The sequence below is a fragment of the Melospiza melodia genome, chromosome 4, assembly GCF_035770615.1.
Source record: "Melospiza melodia melodia isolate bMelMel2 chromosome 4, bMelMel2.pri, whole genome shotgun sequence".
In the NCBI taxonomy this organism is placed as follows: Eukaryota; Metazoa; Chordata; class Aves; order Passeriformes; family Passerellidae; genus Melospiza; species Melospiza melodia.
The window spans coordinates 81822762-81843746 of record NC_086197.1 but is presented as its reverse complement, the minus strand read 5'-3'; the positions used below and the strand labels follow the sequence as shown (position 1 = coordinate 81843746).

The 20985-nt window shown below is 37.3% G+C and overlaps 1 protein-coding gene across 8 annotated transcripts in view; it reads left to right on the top strand.

The window, feature by feature from the left end:
* Nucleotides 1–20985, top strand: part of CADPS2 (calcium dependent secretion activator 2) — a 284524-nt gene that overhangs the window by 232615 nt on the left and 30924 nt on the right. For 2 of the 8 annotated variants that reach the window (XM_063155361.1, XM_063155359.1), the window contains 8 exons: nt 3147–3288; nt 3417–3536; nt 11697–11852; nt 13525–13672; nt 14705–14719; nt 17251–17325; nt 20724–20807; nt 20922–20954. In XM_063155361.1, the coding sequence (XP_063011431.1) occupies nt 3147–3288; nt 3417–3536; nt 11697–11852; nt 13525–13672; nt 14705–14719; nt 17251–17325; nt 20724–20807; nt 20922–20954 (773 nt within the window). The remainder of the gene's footprint in view (nt 1–3146; nt 3289–3416; nt 3537–11696; nt 11853–13524; nt 13673–14704; nt 14720–17250; nt 17326–20723; nt 20808–20921; nt 20955–20985) is intronic. The other 6 variants (XM_063155366.1, XM_063155364.1, XM_063155362.1 and 3 more) reach the window with 3 other exon arrangements.

The window sequence follows — 20985 nt, the reverse complement described above, 5'->3', positions numbered from 1 at the left end:
GTTTCAATTGCTAGAAATATAATCTGGACCCTCAAGGATATTTCCTTCTTGAAATATACTCTTTCTTATTTTGGATTTTAAAATATTCCAGAAAATTCCGGTTATCTTTTCAGTAGGATCCAATTAAGAGCAGAATAATTACAGACTCTCTGACAGAGTAATAATTTTGTCAAGGGAAAGGAGACTCATGTTAATCTGTGTCATGCTTGCCTGCCTTGGATTCTGCAGAAGCTCTTGAGGACAGCATGACATGCTGACTCCAGGAAAGCCCCTGAGATGTGCCTGTATTAGAAAAAGCAATAGAAACCTCTCTGCTTCTGTGGTACATGGGCACAGCAGATTCATTTCCTACTGTTAGAGTGAAACCTCATTCCAGTACTGAATAACTAGACTTTAGATTCATCTCTGATATTTTCTTGTAATATTTTAATATATTTCAGCTAATATGTTTCCTAATATGGAAAAAATATAATAGTTTTCTTCTTCAACTTCAATATTTCAAGAATATCTAGTTCAGGTTTCTGTTTCTATTCCCATAATGTGTTTTCCTTTAATATTGCCTATGCATTACCTTGCTCTGGCATAGGCTTTCATTTTATCGTTGCTTGTGTGAATATGCATGGCTCATATGATGGCTCATATGAAGAGGGTGTGACGTGTCTATATTTAAAAGACAATGGAGAATTAAGCTACATAGCTTTGAAGACAAGTGGTAGTTGAGGGATCTGAAGCGTGGCATTTCCTCAAGGATCTCTTGTTTCCCATCTGCTCTGATGCACAGGTGGTACTTTTTGGCAAGATCAATTTTAATCATGGGGTAGAGTGCCATGAGTCTGATGATGATACTCAGCTATATCACTTATCTCTGTGCTCTGAGTTCTTTCCCTGCCCTGCATTAATCCTTGATGGGTAAATCAGAGCTGCCAAGTCCTTAACCCTGGGAAAACAGAATGCTCATGGAGCTGTTGATCCACGGCAGTTCTCTTGTGGGTGTGTACCCACATACAGAGAGAATTCCGTGGAGGTGAAGTGACAATAAGTCTTGGCATAATTTTGGAAAATTTCACTTCCCTTTAAAGACTGGTGTCATGATGTTAGGAAAATTATTCAGCTTTTGAACACCTTTATTGACTGTGACTTCTTAAAATTTCATGCTGGCTTCAAAATAACAAGTCACCTTCCTGCCCATGAGGCTTCATTACTGTAATTCCCAGAGCAGTGCTTGTAGCAGAGCATTTCTGCAGTGAGCTCAGAAAACACTGAACTACAGGCTTATCCCTTCAAGTAACTGTGATTGCCTGATTAATTACAGTTCTTCACTGGTGCACTATAAAGCAGCAAGATTGATTTAATTGGCACAGTTGTATTCTTGCTGTTATTTTTCAGCTCAAAGTTGCCTTGAAAACTGAGTCTAATATGCAAATGGATACCAGCAACCTTTTGTTTCTCAAAGGCAGTGCTCATCAGCTGTTTACTGTGCAACTTTTATAATATCCAAATCCTCCTCAGTCATTTTTGCTGCTTGTGAAAGGTGCTGTAGTTTTAGGATATATATAAGACAATTATAAATAGAGGAAAATAACACTGTTTTGAATTCCTGATATAGAAATAATAAGCCAGAACTAACTAGTTAACAATTTTTTTGAGGAGCAGTGTAAATAATGGATCATGTTTGTAATGGACTCACAGGTACTCTCAAGGGTGGATTCTCAAGTGTTTAATAAAGAGATGATCCTACACCTCTGCCTTTTTCTCTGTGGAAACCCTAATAATCTCTGCCTGCTACCTAGCTGCCTGTTTTTATAAAACTTCATGTATCTGATATCTCCACCCCTGTGTCTAAAGTGGTTAGAAATTAGCTGAAAGTTTCAAAATTCTTAGCAAGATAGGCAATTACACAAAACCAGAGAGCTCATCACATAATATTGTTTCCTCAGGTAAAGGTGATTGATACAGTATTTCCTATTGCTCTACAAGGATGTTTTCAAGAAAATAATTTTTTGCTTTCAGATCATTTTATTCAAGGAAAAAAGTAAAATGGTGTCCAGACATTCAGCAACAAGGGCACTCCTTGCAGTACAAGTAGCGACAGGGGACAGAAATTTGACAGCACATTTTCCCTACAGTCTCCATCTCTCCCAAGTTCAGTTTGGGCTGGACATCATTCGGGAATGGAAGGCAAAATAGTTTCTGGAAGTTAGAGAAATTATTTTAGCATGTTAGACATGGAGTGGCATTGATAGTAGAACAAAAAGGGATTGTAATTTTAAAAGATTGTGTCCATGGTGAGCTCTGTGATCCAGGATTTTCTTCCTTGGAAGAGGAGGAAGCCTCCTCAAAATGTGGTTTTGGTGCCCATCCAATTATACAGGAAGCCTGTATGCTAGAATAAGTGGGAGGAGAAACCCGCAAAATAATTTAAAACAACAGAGCACAGACAAAAGAAAACAAAGGTTGGCAAGGTCATGAAAATTCTTCTCTGTGTCTGAGCTTCTATGATTTCCATATGCACATGGGAATACTCTCATGGGTTCTTATAACAGTGCTAGATTAAAGGGTGAACACAGACACATTCAAAACATTAAACATATATTGTCTTGGTGGGACAGGACGTTAGTGTGCTAAGAGTTAGCATTTGCTGAGAGAGCACTTCAGCAAATACAGGGACAAGCAGCGGTGATGGCAAACTAATTTTCAGATTTTGAGCATGTTCAGTTTGCATGTGTATGCAGGTTTTCATGTAGTAAGTCCCATCTGTGAAGTAGGTAATATTCTACTGCTTATGAATGACATTCAAATACTTTTTTTTTTTTTTTGTTCAGGTATTTTTGTCCTGTCTTGGTGTAGAAGTAATGAACAAAATTGCTAATCTTTAGATTCAGCAAAGCATATTATTAATTTTAAGATGCAAAAAGTTCTGGTTCAGTAAAGAATTTCTGTATGTACCTACTTTTCATTACACTGACAATTTGAAATGGACTACACTTATGGAACACTTCATTTATCTTTTCTGAACTGTATTTCCTACTAGATCTTATAAGCTAGATCTTATTCTTATAATGTCTTTGTGTCCCAAAACATTTTAAGATACACTTCTTCCTGTAACAAAAGGTCTGACATTTTTGTCTCTTGTTTATTTTTTAAAGCACTTTTGTGCAATGGAAAGTTTCACAAGCACTTGCAAGAAATTTTTGTTCCCATGGTCGTCCGCTACATTGATCTCATGGAATCATCAATTGCTCAGTCCATTCACAGAGGTCTTGAACAAGAGTCATGGCAACCTGTCAAGTAAGTGCTTTTTACAAAATCTGAACAAAGCACCTGCTTATAGCTTTCTGTCTAATAAGGGGTTCTCCCCTGTTGTCCTCTAAATATTCTATTTTTTATTGTATACCTACATTGTTATTTCTTCACAGGAGCATCACCAACAGTCTTCCTAATGTAGCTCTTCCAAAAGTTCCAAGTTTGCCTGTTAATCTTCCACAAATACCTAGCTTTACTACACCAACCTGGATGACTTCTTTGTATGACTCCACGTGTGTATTCTTCAATAACTTTCTGACTGTATGTCAGCTCTGCATGGCCTTGCTAGTGTTCTGTGCAGCTGTATTTGGATTGCATGGTGTTTATCCTCTCTTAGTTGGAAATTGTTGTTTCTTGGGAGTGAGCCCAGCATGGACTGTTAGTGAGTTGCGCTTTCTAGTGCATTAAAATGTAGCAGTCTGAAACCTGGTAAGTCAGAAAATCAACTTTGCAAAGGTCTGTCATAGCAGGAATGATGTTTAATACTCTAAACATCCTAATGACTCTTTTGAATTAATAAGCAGTGGGGAACCTTTTGGATGATTGATTTTAGATTGTGGTTTTGTAAAATGAGGCAGCCCATTATATTTTTTGCATGGGTTTGACTAACTCATATTGGCTCGGAAAGTCATTGATTGTAAATATTGTCATCAGATTAAATATCCATGTTACAGGATAAGTGCCAAAGGGAGAAGTACATCCCTTTCTTTGTCTGCTTGAAAAAAAAATTCTTTCTTTTTTATCTTCCCCCAACATTTCAGTGCTCAGTGGAAATATTCCCATAGTTATGGGTCTGATTTCTGTGTGAAGACACATCAATTTATGTCAAAGAAAGGCTCATGAACCTTATTTTAGCAAAAGTTATATTAGGGAAGCATGAAAGTGAAAAATTTCAAAAAACACACATTCAAAACACATACGTTGATAATATCATTTCAAGACAAGTGTTGACTTCTCAAGTACATTACAGACTCCTAAATAGCATTAGATTTATTTCTGCAAGAGTTAATGCAATCATAGAATACCATGTTAAAAGGGACCTCAAGGATCTCTCATCAACTTTTCTTGGCAAAACCATGGTGTAGGATGGCCTAGTGCCCTGACCAGATGAATTTTTAAAATCTGCAATGTTGGGGAACCCATCATTTCCTCTGGGGGGATTATTCCAATGGCAGATTGTCTTAATTGTGAAAAATGTCCTCTGCTTTCTAATCAGAAACTCTCCAGAAGTAACTCAAACCCATTATCCCTTGTCTTTTTCATGTGACTCCTTGTAAAAAAGGGAGTATTATCATTGTTGTTCTGCTGTTAATTCCCCTAAAAAGTGACAGAATTCCTCTTAATCCTTGGCTTTGGTACCTTTTGTGTTTACTATAGTAATGCTAGGTTTCTCCTGATGTGCTTATGCAAGTCATTTCAGCTTTGAATACAAACTAATTGGCCTTCTGGAACTCAAATTCCTTTCTGTTATCCCCAGGTTTTCAAAGGTCACTTTTTTTTTAAAGAATAGCTTTCAGAGTTAAGAGTTGCTAATCTTGGATGTGCTCTTGTAGTCTGCTCTCTACCACCCCCATCCAGTAAAAATAAATTGTGTAGATGAAATTTCATGTATTTTGAATACTGAATTTATAATAAATACAGATTTTGGTTGGAGGATTATAGTGGTAGATCTTTCCTGAATGAAGGGGTTTGTGCAGCAATATATCTGGACTCTGTGGTCAAAACATGTACAAGCAAAGTAAAATTCAGCCATGGGCTCATCCCCCTTGCATATGTTCTTGTATACAGTTTCATGGTATACATGACACATGCATAAAATGCTAAACCAACCAGTGAGGTTTTCGTAGCCTTTGGTGAGCAGTGAGGTTGGCATGCTGTCAACACTTGCCAGAAGTAGACACCATTCTGCTGCTTTTGGGGACAAGTGGGGGTGAACAGTGTCTCTTACTGGGGTTGTGACCTCTGTAAGGCCATCATCCCCTCTCAGCCACCCTACACTGCATTCTAGATGAGATCTGCCATGGTGCTGGCTCTGATGGAGGCACTTCTTTATGTTCTTTCCCCAAAACATAGAGCTTTGATGTTATAAAGTTTGTATGAATTGACAGTCTCGATTGCAGGCAGCATTAAGTTACCTTTGTAATACTTTGGTATTCAGGCAGTATTTTAAGAATCAGCCTATCTTAATTCTGCTGAAGAGCCAAGTGAATTCTCAGAATGGTCATGTGTTTGGGTAAAAAAAAAAAAAAAAAAAAAAAAAAAGTGAAAGCACTGCAAGTCACTTGTCCCTCCTCCCATGCCAAGGAGTTTCCTTTTTCCTCCTGGTAATGGTGGCTCAGTTTCTGGCAGAGGAAGTGCGTCACTTTCACTGTGATGTCATAGAAAGGAGGAGGGTTTTATTTTCTCCCTCTTCTCCCATCCCATCTTTTTCAGGAAGAACACACTTACTAGTTAAGTTCTTCAACAAGGAGTAACCCAATACTTTTGCTCCAATATCTGCTAAGCACAACCCAGAGCTTCCTGACAGTTTTCCCTTTCAATGTGATGAACACCCCAGTTTAGATGGATTAGAAGGGTACACTGAATTACACATACAGTCAGCAGAGTCATCTAATTCAGAATGCAAGTGGACTCCTCCTCACAGCCTCCCCCAAGTCTTTCTTTCCCAGTTCACTCTGCTCCCTCCTTCTGGCCACAAAACTGATAATTTGGCAAGAAGGTGACAATGTATATCACAAAGATCTGTGGGACTTTCCTCTTTAACCAAAAAGTGATGATTTTGGCTAGTTAATCATTATCAATTTGAATTGCACAATGTAGAATCGGGAGTCAAAAAGAATGAGAATGAGTAGTCTGTGGGCCAACTGTGTTAAAGGTTTGCTGCAGTCCTGTGTCTCTTTTATCTGTAACAGAAAGAGGTTTATTATTCTCCAAACTTTACTAATGTTTGTGTCCATGCTCTCAAGCTCACGTTTAAGTATATTCATATTCAATAGAGCTAGTATGTAACTACCTAAGAATTTTGCTGAAGAGAAAGAAGTGAAAATATATTCACAGTGGACATCCATTTGTGTGCTTTACTAATGAAAATAGATTTTCCCCATTTTCACTTTAAAGTTGCTACAATTCTCTTGAACATTACTAGCAAAGATTGTTTATATTTTTTAATTAATTGTTTCCTTTTTTGTCCTTGATAATTTGTTTTGAAGCAATAAATATATGCTACTTATAACCGCATTTAGAAAGATCATTACCTTTTTTCCACTTCTTTTTGGGCATTGGAAAGTGAGATATGAAAAGGGGAAATTGTTATGAGTAGCAGTCTGTTCTTCTTGATTGGTCTCTGGAGAAGATAACTCAGAGGGCACACTGGCTAGACATGCAGAGCACTGTGAATTACTCTTCCATTTGGCTGAAGGTAATCTTAAAGAGCAAAAATGTTTGAATATTCTGTAAAAGCTTTCAATCAGCCACAATGAGGAGTTTTTCCTTTCTTATTCATTCATTCAAATACACTATTTTAAATGGCTCTTCATACTTTATTTTTTTGTGTGTGTCTACTGGACCTGGGCTTTAAGTTAGATATGTGGGTGATTTTAATTGTTTATGGTTTAATTTATGATTATTCTTTTCAGTGCAGACATAACATAGTGTCACTAACCAGAAATATTGTAGATACACACCCGAGGTTGTTGCTATCTGGTGCCAGTCTAAAACATCATCTTCAGGAAAATTCAGGGCTGGGGAAACCTGGAATAAGATATTTGCTTATAGGAGAATTGTCCTGTCTTGTCTTCTACCCAGAAGAAACATCAAAGGAGATGTGTCATTTCTATTCTTCCTGCTAAGGCTCAGCTGTAATGGATGATGACAGAGACAAAGGCTGGGGCAGTCACAGTGCCCCAATAGTGATGTTGAGGCAGTAGGTCTGAACATGTCTGAGCTCCTGTGCTGGAGCTCTCTGTGTGTTTGTGAGTGCTGAGGGAGTCAGGAGACCATCTTTCAGCTCTGTTCTGAGGGGTTGTGTCTGCAGTGCCACATAAATTCCTGTCGTAGAGCTTTCCTCCAGCAAAGTGCTAGGAGGCCATGGCCTGCATTTCCAAGGATGAGTATTTAAAAGTATAGCCCTAGGACTGATGGCACGGGGAAATGTGGCTGATCTGCTCTCTATAGAATAAGGAATTTTGAATAGCTAGGTCCTATTGAGCATTCTGGAAGACAAATTTATATTGTGGGGCAAATTTCTTCTGAAAATATTAATGTGCAGTAGGAAAGAAGACTTGAGAAACTTGTTTTAGTTGCTTGATCCTTAGGTTGCCTCAGCCTTGAGCTAAGAGAAGTCATGGAGTAGCTCTGTCCCCAGTGTCTTTGAGGGACTTTGCACTAACTGATGCTTGCAAAGGTTCTGCTCCATCCTTCTGCCTCATCTGCTGGTGAAAAGTAGAGAGATGGGGCTGAGTGCAACTGACATTGAAATTATTGAAAATCCTGTTCTGTTGAAGGAATTCTCAATTGATTTTCTGAGCCCTGAGCATGTATTTTGAGGCAGCATAAAGAATGAAAAGCTGGAGTTCACAAGCTGGGGGCTCACAATAGATGCAGTGCTTCTGCCATGTTTTCTAAATGGTCCTCACAAAATGCTAGTGGGTAGTATCTCAGTAGTAACCTTAAAAAGAAATCACAGTAATTTGTAAAATGACCATCCCTGTCCTTGGTAGATTATAGCATAAATGAAACCAGCTGCTTTTGAATCTTTTGGTTTATTGATAATATTCTTAGATATTTAATACTTACATTTTCATATCCCAAGCCACCCTATGGAGTTTCATATGTAGCCAGAAATTATTCATTCTACATCTACTCTGAAGTCATGTGTGGGAGTATCTTGCAGCCAGTGTACTTTATTAGTGTACTGTTTGACTAATTGCTACTGCTTAGGTACCTGGCAAGCCCAGTGGGAAGCTGCCTCTTTCAGCTGTCAGTGGATAAGTGAATTAAGGCTGCATGCAATTCCTAGATTTGATATGCTGCAGGTTCTTGGAGAAACATTATGTCTGGGATCTTATTTTTGTGCTCTGTTCAGTATGAGGCAAGGCATAAAGACATAAAATAATTTTAAAAGTACCTCTGGAGATACCTGGTTTGCTTTCCAAGTCAAAGTGTGACCAATTGCAAAGTTGAATTCCCATTAAAATAAATCTGAATATAATGTGCAGAATATTTGCCTCTTTTAATCCCTGGTCATCTTCTCTTACTGCCATGAGCTGATTAATAGGAATGAGCAACTAGACAGTGGCTGAAAGGTTAAGTTTTGGACAGCAAAGCAGTAGAATTTGTGCTTAATTTTAAAACTATGGATAACTATTATAATTTTTAAAGAAAGAATGTCAGTTCAGTTTCCTGGTAGAGCAATGTTATTCCTTTCTTTGGACTGAAGTAGCTTTACCATGCACATTCAAATAAAAACTTTTCAATAGTCAAGAATGTGTCCTGTCTCAAGAAAAAAAACCAAGGTTCTCAGATAATGGGTACAGATTCAGTCTTGAGTTGAATGCAGGAATTACTCCTGTGCCAGGAAGATGTAAAGTCTGAGTTTAGCTCTTCTTTTGAAACATTCAGCAAACAAATTACACATTTGTGTTAGGATGTGTGAACCAGGAGCAAACAATTTCTGTTGTAGGACTTTATTTTCTTTCTTCGTCTCATTAGTACAATATGTTAGTCAAATTCAAAGGTCATCGGACAATGCTGAATAAAAGTTGAGAGATGAAAACTCAAAATTATTTGGAAAGAAAACAAATGAATTAGTGTTTCTCACAGAATTAATTCTTCCATGAACCTGTGCCTGTTATTACTTTTATTATAATTGTGAAGTTTCATTTGGTAGTCTAATTAAACAAAATTAAGTGGCTACTACAATGTAGTGGTAAACAAGGTAGTAAATGTACATAAGAATACATTTATGTTGTTATGAATTCATCAGTCCTCCTGAGTCCTAAAGAGTTTCCTTTGGAATTCCAACAGGTGAAAAAGAAACAACTATGGGAGAGTAAAAATGGTTAATTTTATGATCTGGTTATGAAAATTATCAGTTTTATTTCTTGAGAAAGTTTGGTTTGTTTTCTAGAAAATACATGTTTTTATCAACAGTTATAAAAATACTGAGATTATCCCATTTCTGTCCCCATATGATTTGTCTTATTCTTTTACCCCAATCATCTTAAAACTTGATTTAGTCACTTTTGAATCAGATAAGGTCTAAACAAAGCATCTACGGCTTCACTCACTGCCAGTGTATGCAGCAGATGCAATGTATCTTCAATATTTGCTTGTCATATAACTTAAAAACAGTCTAACGGGATTGTAAATTTTCCAGAAGCTTTGTTTTTTTTTTTTTCTTTCTGTTCCTTAATTAAACTTAGTGATGTATGAAACTTAGCTGGGGTCCCTCAGCAGGTAGAACCCCTGTGCAAGTTGTAACCTTAGCAGTCCCATGGGCCTTTTTCCTGTTTTTGCTGTTTTCTTTCAGGACCTCAATACAATGCAAAATTAACAGTAGCTGTGTAACACAAGTGGGGAAAATATGCGTAATGTCGAAAAAGCCTAAATAAAAAGTGTGTTGGGGCTGTGGAATATCCTGCTGTGCACCATGATGGGATCAAAACCTGCATCATGGGAGCCAGAGGCAGAGCTGGTTGCTCAGAGGCAGCGTTTCCCTTAGGCAGGATGCCCTGCTGCCAGCTTGTCACTGCCCGGCTGTCCCCTCGCCTGGCCCGGGGCTGCGCTGGGCACTGCGGCACCACTGCCTCAGGTGACAGGGCTGGCTGTGGTGGCAGGGGAGCAAGGGGCACGTGGGTGTGTCTGCCAGGCGATGGATGCAGGTGTGAGACTGATGCAGCACCTGCTGCAACCCTGCTGCACTTCGGGGCCCTGAAGGTGGGCTGGGCTGAGATTCACCCCTGAGCATGGGCTGGGCTGAGATTCACCTCCCTGCCCACTGCCCCTGAACATGAGCTGGGCTGAGATTCACCCCTGAACACGGGCTGGGCTGAGATTCACCTCCCTGCCCACTGCCCCTGAACATGGGCTGGGCTGAGATTCACCTCCCTGCCCACTGCCCCTGAACATGGGCTGGGCTGAGATTCACCCCTGAACACGGGCTGGGCTGAGATTCACCTCCCTGCCCACTGCCCCTGAACATGGGCTGGGCTGAGATTCACCTCCCTGCCCACTGCCCCTGAACATGGGCTGGGCTGAGATTCACCTCCCTGCCCACTGCCCCCGTGGGTGCCCGTGGCTGAGGGGTGCCTTAGGTGGGCGGATATTAGAGCTCCTTCCTGGTTGTTTCATTCTGAATCTGACCCTGCTCTGTCCTGAGCACAGTCAGTGCTCGCTGATTGCTTCCATGAGAGCTGGGGTCACTTAACTCTTTGATAATTCTCTTCTTCAGTCATAAGGCAGAAGAAACAAAATTATAGCAGAGACTGTCATTAAACTGTTTGGATCTGAATCATTTAAACTGTTTGGATCTGAATTGGGTCTGTCAGGCTGAGTTTTGGTTGCTTGTGTCACTCACATCCTGGAATTCCATGTTGCATAGTATACTCTAATCTTAAATGGTAATGCAGGCATTGAAATACAACACATTATGAAAATGTAATTAATCTCTATTGACAGTGGAAGTGTAAATCAACTTACTGCTTAGTTTAAGTTGTTGCATTTTATCACAAGCGATTGATTGAGCAATCAAATCAGGGTGGGAGAACTTTAAAACATTATGGGCAATCTGAGATGGCATAGAGCCTTATTAATCTGCTGGGTTTTTTTGTACACAAATTTTCTTGAATAGTTTCACTTCTCTTTTTTTTCCCCACCCAGATCTGATGCTATTCCCTCAGTTAGAATTCATGAGCATTTATCAAGGGGCTATTTTTCTGGTTATCTCTTTTACAACATTACTACTAGCATCCTCATTCCTTTGGTAGACTTATCTACCAGAGTTATGAAGGCAAGAAAATATATGCACAAAATCTTCACTGTATTGAAAATATCCATACTATTCCTGTACTCTGTATTTTTCCCATCTTGATCTGAAACTTGAGCTATTTCATTTTCCATGCTCCCCAACATCCCATCTACCTCCCATCTGGCCATATTTCTCAGCTAACAAGTGAGAAATCATTCACTTTTTTCACCCTAAGGGTATATACTTTAAGCTTCCCACTACCATTTTCACATTTTTTAAATAAAAGCTACTGTGATAAAAGCTACAGGGAAATGAAGGAAGAAGGTGGTGTGATAAGGAAATCTTATTACCTTAATTATGTGGCAACTGGGATAGACATTTATATATTTATCTTCTGTTTCTTGGGGGCTTGTTTTGTTTCTTATAGCAATGGATCAGCTACATCAGAAGATCTTTTCTGGAAACTGGATGCTCTGCAGATGTTTGTTTTTGATCTTCACTGGCCAGAACCAGAATTTGCCCACCATTTAGAGCAGAGACTTAAACTCATGGCCACTGACATGATAGAAGCCTGCGTTAAAAGGTACAGTTGAAATGATCAATTAAAAACTGGGAGAGATTTGAAAATTAGCACAGGAGGGCTCATGCTGGCTTGCAGAGGTACACCTATACCAGAATCCTGTCACTGGAAAAAGGGCAGTTCTAAAGGGATCATGACTTCTGTTTATTTCCAGTATCTGGCAAACAATTTGGCAACATCCAGGAAATACCAAGGAGAATTTCTCTATCTGTTATGAATAGACCCTAGGTGCTTCAGAAAGCTTAATCTGGACGTATAAAAATGCAGATTTAAAAAAAATAATAGAATGGGGGAAATAAATTTTGTAGATAATTTTTGTTAATCATAAAATGCACAATATTAATATGAAAGGCTAAACAAGCGGAGAATCTTTACAGATGACATAGTATTGCATTATTTTCTCTAAACACAGTAGGAAAAAGTAGAGCCTCAGGCTAAGGATATGAGCCTGTTCCTAGAGCTGGAGGGATGAAATCATGATTAAACAACCAGAAACACTTAAAAGAACTTTTCTATGTTATTATGAAAGGGCAACAATGCAGGGAATAGAATTAAAGTTAAAGCTCTAATAAAGAAAGGTAGGAAACACTAAAATTAAAGGAATCAATCTGTTCTAAAGAATTTGGCATAGAAGCTCAGTCAATTACAGTTATTTAAGAAACCTTAGAAAAATGGTGAAATCTTAAAGAACTAGAAGAGTGTTAGTATAATCATAGTCTAAAAAAACATAGAGTAGCAAAGATATTCAGTGCTACTAATACATGGATTATTTTGATTTTGAGCTGGACAAAGAAAAAAAGCTTTTACTATCTTATCAACAGGACTATAGACTATATTAATATTTTAGACTTAATACATAACATACCAGTCTTAATACACTAATTATGTTTTTTGTGTGGTCAAAACTGTATGTTAGGTAGTAAAGATTAGAGTAGCAATGCAGAATAAAATGATGGAATTCTTCTATTATAACTCTTCTTGTGATATTAATATGATCTTAAAAAAATTTTAAATGGGAATAGGATTCTTCTGTTCCCATCTTCTAAAAATACTGTGTGAATTTCTGGTATCCACATATAAAAATAAGGGTGAAAATAAAACATTTTATCTTCAGGTATGTTGATTTACAGTTCATTTTAGTGACATTGCTCCTTATTTACACTGTTTTGAGAAGAAAATAGGGATTTTATAATAAGCATCTCCTAAAATGTTGTAATTTTCATTATAAATGTTAGTATTTTCTTAATATTGAACTCATTTTCTTTATTAAAATTCTCTTTCCGTGAAAGCTAGAAGAGGAATTTCTCATTATATTTCTTGGAAGCAAGCATTTTATACAATAAACTGCATTTTAGCATAGAAAAGCTGGACAGTAAGGGGTATTTTCATTGCTTTATATTAAACACAAGGAAATATATTGTTATCGAGAAAGCAAGAAGATAATACTTTTATTGTTCAACTGAATTCACTAAAGAAATACAGAACCTTGAGATTACCATCAGTGCAATTGCTTATTGAAAGGCTGATATTCTGAATGTACAGAATTTTAATTCTAAAGTGTTCTCATGCATATGTATATTTGTAAGCCAACATGTTTAATAACATTTTTATGTTTACTGTGGTTGTTCAGAATTATCAGTGATACTCATATTACAAATTGTGTTTTAATAAACAGAACAAGAATTGCATTTGAGCTGAAGCTGCAAAAGACAAACAAGTCAACAGACCTGCGTATACCTTCTTACCTGTGCACAATGTTTAACGTCTTGGTTGATGCCAAGAAACAGACAGCTAAACTCTGCATACTGGAGGGGGGGCAAGAGGTGAGTGGAATTTTGTATGTTTAAATCCTGTGTTTGGTTGATCTGAAACATTTCATGCTGCAGACTGTCCTTAGATTAATTTCAGACTAACTGGGATGCATCACATAGTTCTGTTGGTATGGAAGTGTGCATCAGCTGATCCCTAGCAGCATCATGCAAAGACACAGCCCCTCATCTCCCACCAGAGAGCACACAGAGTGCCTCTGTAATTTGCTTGCTTTGACCTGTGAGTGTGTTGAACATTCAGAGGATTTCTTGACTCACAGCCCCTCCAGGAATTTCTCTCGGGCTGTAACAGAAAAAGAGCCCACTTCAGGACTCCTTTGTAATTGTGAAATAGAGCCAAAATATTGTGCTTTGCAGACAGGTTTTAATTTAGTAAGGTTTGGTTTTAAATGGATTATAGACCCAGCATTCATGCCTAGGAATATGCTGAAAATAGAGGAAACAAATAATCAGGCAGTTTAATGAGGTTTTTTAATTTGGTCTTCAAGGACAGGGACCATTTTGGCAGTAGTCTGCAGCCAGGACTGTAGGTACTCCACAGTGGAGCACTGATGTGCTTTTGAAGGAAATGTAAACTTCCCTGACTTCCGTCGCTCCTGTGTTGTCCCTGTCAGCAGGATTAATCTGTAAGATGAAAAGAGTATGTTATGTAGGTTGGTGAGACCACCAGCAAAAATTGAAACTGGTCCTTCTTGCATTTGTGCTAATTTATTAATTAGCATGTAATTTGCTTTGTAATTTTTTTGATTTGGTTTTGAAGAGACAGTAAAAACATTTTTTGGAATTTGGCAACAGAAAATGTAGGTCTGCTTTAGGCATCTTCACAATTACACTATTTGGACATATTTTTTTCAGTTGATTTTTGCGTTTCTATATTGTGTTCTTCATTTCATTGACTGATCTTTTCAAGTGAGCATATTTGATGTAATTGTCTTTTTTTTTCCTAATTCAATGAGACATTCATCATTTTCCTGTTCCACCCTGTCGTCTTTATTTTTCCTTTTGGTTTTCCGTGACACGAACCAGTTTGCTAGTCAATGGGTAAGTGTCTTTTCATTGTTTTTTAATTTTCATTTTTTTCATGGAATATTAACAGCTGCTTTTTATTTTAAATGGTAATGTTGCTTTTTGTTAGCCAGGCCCTCAGAATTCCTTCACAGTCTGACTGTGCAACAGACTGAACATCAGCTTCTCAGTTCTTTCCTTGTTCATCCTTCATTCCAGATGAACTCTTCACTTTTTTGCTTTTCAGACTCAGAGTCCTGTCTTACCAGGTTACAAAGTTTTGGATTCTTCCATCTTTCAGTGATGAGGCTCACCAGAAATAAACCCCAGCTGTCAGCTCTTGCCCTGAGCTGATGCTGCCATTTCACCTTTCGTGTGTGTGTGAGCAGTAACCTGCAAACACCCACGAGCATGCGCTGCTTTGGGGACAGGCAGTGCCAGTGGCTCTGTGCTGCCCTGCAGACAGACAGAATGACCCCTTCTCCAGGGTGTGCCATTCCTCCTGCCTGCTCTGGGTCATCCTCCTGCACTGTCAGCCAGTGCCCTGGGAGCCAAAGTTCAGCCACCTTCATAAAGCCCAGAGTCAAATCATCTTCCACAAGGATCTCGGGTCTTGTTTTGCTGAGGGTGACTTTTTTGGTGGAAATTAGCACTGAGGAGGAGTGGGTTAGAGTATTTATGATCTCATGGATTTCAAAATAAACCATGAAAATAAAATCAGATTAATGTGATTTTAAAATTATTTCTAAAGAAATGTCATGGTTTTGCAACCTTGTGGTTTTTTAAAAGCTTGATTCAGTTCTTTTTTTTGCCTTGTCCAGAAGTGAAGTTACTCTTTATATGCCATTTCTACAAAATTATATTTGCTTTATGGTGAGAAAAAAGAATAAGAAAAAAGGAAAGAAAGAAAAAAATACAAGAAAAAAAAACTCACAAAAAATAGGAACTGATCTTACATACATAAATCCATTAATTAATGCACTGTGGAGATAAACTTGCAGACACTTTCTGGGAGGAACAACTGATTTTTTATGGATCACAGGAATATATACAGTTTTGACATTCATCAGTGGGAGAATAATTGTTTTTTGTTTCCAGAGAGTAAGAAAGCAATGCCTTCTGAAGGCTTGTAAGCAACAGATATTACACACTGTTTGGGGTGATTAGTCCCCTTAGCAGATCAAGACAATATTTTATTGATCAAGACATTAATATGCTTGGAATGTAATAAATATGAAAATGTAGAAAGCTCTTTGATATATTTCTAATATGCTCTTTTACTGTTCCAGTGTGACCTCAGCTGTTTGTCTGAGTTGTGTATTTACATTTTTCAACTGTTCTTAAACATGAAAAGAAATTAGAAGCAAAAAGTGATGTTTGGTGTTAGTACCTGTAGCAGACACATGTATGTGGGCAAACACATCTCATAGTTTTATTCTCTCTTAATTTAATCCAAGTTCAATATCTGTGCTTGTTGGAAAATCATTCCTAAAAATATTCAGCAGATTAGAATTAATGTTTTGATCTGTATGGCAGCTCTGAAACGAATGAAAAATGCCTTTAAAAACATAGAACTCTGAAAACTATTCAGCTGGCATCTGCTAAGTTAGGCTGCTGTTTACACTGACCTCAGTACTTTTACTCCGAGCATTATGCTGTTAGCTGCTCCAAGTAGCCTTGAACTAGGAAGATAGGGTTAGTCTTTACAAGTCACATTTTCTGTGAAGTGGCTATTGGGGACAATCTTTGCTGTCAGATAAATGTTTCTAAAGGAAGAATTACTGTTTAAATTGATGTGCCTCCTTGACAGAATGGGATCCCTAGTTCTCGTTAATTTCAGAAGGGAGCTCGGTAGGATTATCTAAAAAGTCTTTCGGATTTATTTTAAAAGCATTTACTTAAAGGCACCTTCTTTATTAAAAATCAAAAGAAAAAGTCTATGGAGAATGAAGTCTGTTTTATTATGCCTTCTATGGCCTATTAATTTGTTACCATCTATTCTGCTTTGTTGATGAAATTTTAATTTTGCCCTTGCTTGAGCATATTGTAAGATTTGTATAAACTGAAGCTCACTGTGGTAACAGAAAAGCTCTTTCAGGATGAACAATTGGAGCTCATTTTATTTCTAGAGGACATTTAAAATAACTTATGAATGAGAGTTGTCAGACATGAAATGCTGTATTAATTAAATCTTATTCTAGTCTTTTCGCTTCTCCAGCTAAACCAACTCTTTAGAAAAAAATACATGGCCACCTTAATTATTTAGGAGAAGACAAAAACTATCCTTCACATTCCTTTGCCTGAATAAGTATAAGAACTCAATTCATCTAAATAATAACCCCATTAGCTGCTTAACTCAACAGTGTACATGGGAAAATTTTCAACACAGAATGTAAGAAACTGTTGATTGGGTGGATCATTTTCAAGGGTTTGTTCTTCTGATGTTCAAAATGATAATTTTAAGTAAATCTGATCTGGCAGGGTTATCAGCTTTGCACCATTTATGACTTATGACAAAAGTGTGTGTTCATATACATGCTAATGCTTTTTTATCTTTTGAATTACAGCAACAATACCATTCAAAAATAGATGACTTGGTTGAAGAAACTGTTAAAGAAATTATTTCACTTCTTGTTTCAAAGGTAAAACTATTTACATTTTCATTTATAATGCAGCAGAAAATGGATGAACTTTGGAGCTGTATTCAAATATCACACAGTTTCTCTATATGCAGGAAAATTTTAGGAGACAACATGATTTGTAAATACTATTTGTACAACTAATATTGAATTTACAAAATTAAATTTTATAACAATTGAGTAAACAATTTCTGTGCAGCCTGCTATTGAAATTAAGTTTGTCTTCTGTGTTTCTGCTGTAGATAGGAATTGCTAGAAGCTAGTAGAACTGGTAGGACTAAATTTTGTCAATATTGTCTTACATAATGCCATGTGTTATTTTTTGTTGAATTTCTTACATGAGAACTTTCATCCTATCATTTAGTATTTAAATTTTGTGTTTGGAGGTGAACAATATCCAGAGTTTCAATTTAACTTTTTAATTACATTTTGGTCCACAAAGCATTTAATTAAAAATATTTTATAAGTTGTTGTTTCTTGAAATTGATTTTTTAGGATTTTTTATTTAAAAATAAAATGTGTTTTGACGTGATATAAGGACTGGAGATGAAGTGAATAAAACTTAAACAATGTCTTGTCTTTCTGAAGCACCTCTATTCCAGTAAAAGTTGTAAGTGATTGATACAAAAAAAACTTTCCATCCTGAATAGTTTGAAGAAAACAGCAAATAATGACACAAAAGAAAGATTTTATAAGAAATTTTGTTATCTATACATTGCAAACTACCCAGAAATATTTGATTTTCAAAGCAGGATAAATAAGCCATATAGTCACAATTTGTGAGTTAGTGACAAAAAATGAGACTCTGGTCAGAACTTTCATCATGCTTTTGTTTTTGCTTGTCACAGCTTGCTGAGGGGGATGGGGGGTGGGAATCTGCTTTTGGACTGACACCTACTTGAAGAGAAAGGCTTTGTAGAATCATTATAGAAGTTTAAAATAAATGTGTCCACTTACTGATAACTGTGTAGAAGCATGTAAACCATATTTGGTCTAAAGTGAAGTTTTGGTGTAAACATAATTATAAGCAGTTCAATTCAATGGTTTCAAGTTTTACATGTTACCTATCATAGCTCCCAAGTAATCTTCCAGTTTATGGTTTTAGTGTTATTGAAAAGGAATAGGAAGAAAGGGGAATTTGATCAGAAAAAATCGTGCTATTAAAGGTTAAAGTTTTTGATTTTTTTCCTTAATATCTGAGATTATAAAAAAGGAAGAATATAGTCATATTCCCTCTGGATGTATGTGCAACAAATTCTAGGGAAAACTGCTGTCAATACAGAGGGATTTGGATTATTAGTTACCACAGTAATACTAGAGGCTGAAATCTCAATACAGAAAGCAAATATTCTGTGTCATTGGCTCGTCACTGGAAGCCTAACCAGTGTCTCCTCACTTGAGATGTGAAATACCAGTGACATCCTGATTGCTTCTGTTTCAAGGCAGAAAGCTTCTGAGGGTACAAAGGAAGACTGAGGTTTAGATCTTGGTTTTGGCCAAAATAATGCACATCAGCGTGCATGATAACCCATATGCATTCATCTTTTGCATCTAATATATTTTCATTATTTTCCAACCTTTACCTCTTTATTGACTCCTTTGTGTCTCAGTGGAATAAGGGTTTCAATCATTGTTTTTAGCTGCAAGTCACTTATGAAACTGAAAATAATTCTTTTCCTTCAGTGAGGTTTTACTTGTTAAGAACTGTACTGGGCAGTTTTTACACAAGACACATCACTCAGGAATTCACAGGAATAGCACTAAACAGTGAGGCAAAGCACAGCGTGTCTCAGGGTAACCAGTTCATAGCATGTGAGGCATGTGCAGAAATGCTTTTACAGTTTCACAAGTCCATACACTGACATCTCAGAAAACAAGTTTGCAGCTACATAACTGAGCCTTTTGTTTAAACAGACATCCTGGATGCTGAAATGTTTTTCTGTCTGTTATTTTGTGTCCCACTTGTATTGGATTCGTATGCTGGCACTGTGGACACCACGTTGTTTATGAAATCAGCCTTTTCCTTAGCCAATCTTTGCACAATAAAGTTGAGCACTTTTCTGCAGAAGGAATCCTTGTCAATCAGATAAAATTAGTCAAAGTATGAACAGCAGCTTCTCACAAGCATGCAACTGCAAAGCAGAAAGCTGATATTTGGTCTAATAAAGCGGGTGAGGAAACAACTGCCAGTCTCTCTTGTGATGGGGATTTATTCTTTGATTGGCACCTATGTACCAGTGTCTTAATTAATCACTGTAAATATGACAGGTTAGATTGATAAATGACAAATGTAGGTTTGCACTTGCTCCTGCTCCTTGAACTGTTAAGAGCAGGGCTTATTGTAAAGTGATGATCTCAGTTCCTCTGGAGGTGACACTGTTGTGACACTGTTACAGGGCCCATTAACAGCATGCCAGATGGAATTTTGTTCTGTCCTCACACTCATAAAATGATACTCTTGGTTGAGGAATGACTGTTTTGGGAGCAAGGGATGACTTTTAAAACAATCTTTTTATAAACTGGAAAGCAATTTATATGTGTAAAATAAATGTGCATGAATACAATGGCTGACAGATATTTTATGTTATATACTGTGAATTACTTGAGCAAAGTAACATTACAGAGGGATGTGTAAAGGGAATTTGTTTGCTTTAAGGCGAATTTTGGGGAGTTTAAACATTAAAGCTGTCATTAATGCAATTAATAAGATTTTTTTTTTTTTTTTTTGGTCAGAACAAAAATTTTGTCAAAAACACCTATTCATACCTCTTACTGAGGAGTCACACTACTCAGACAATAGCAGGTGAAAGTCCAGGGGAGAGAAACCACATCACACCAGAGACTTTGGGCATACATTTTCTTGCCACCTTCTTGGCCACGGAATAGCAGCTCAACAGCTCATGCTGCTGACAGAAAACCAGTGCTATTACACTTTCAGCTGAAATCAGAGCTGGTTTTCTGTTTAATAGCAAAAATGAAAGAAACATGGTATCACAATCACCACCTTTAGCAATTGTGCTCCATCATCTTTGAAACTGTGGTCGTAGAAAATAACGTGATTTCTACCCAAAATACATGCTGGGTACACACACTGCTATATTCAACCATGTTCTAGAGGCAGCAATGTTTTATTGGAAGCAGGCCTGCCTCAGGAGACACTTTGGGTTGGGTTTCTATTTCTGCTGTGGTGCAGCAGTTTCCATCTGTTTGATCAAGAAGTGAAGCTGCAGAAAGAAGGTAATCCTTGATTTCAGCACTTTGTGAGGTGGACAAAGTGATCACTTACAGTTCATGTTGCCCTGCTGATCGAGACAAATATGAGGAAGAAAAATCACATTCTCACTCCAAATATTTAATTTTCACACTGTTCATTTAGATTTTTCTCTGTGCTTTTCCTCCAGGTTGTTTCAGTGTTAGAAGGTGTGCTGTCTAAATTGTCAAGATATGATGAAGGTACTTTCTTCTCATCATTAGTTTCATTCACTGTAAGTGTTTGGATTCTCAAAGGTTCTGTTATTCTTTCTGTGCATAATTCTGAAATTGTGTGCAATTTGTAGTAATGAGTACTTACTGTGTGTTTTATGCTTAATTTTCTAAAGGTAAAAGCAGCTGCCAAATATGTTGATGTTCCGGTAAGTGTAACCCTTTTAGATTTATTTATTC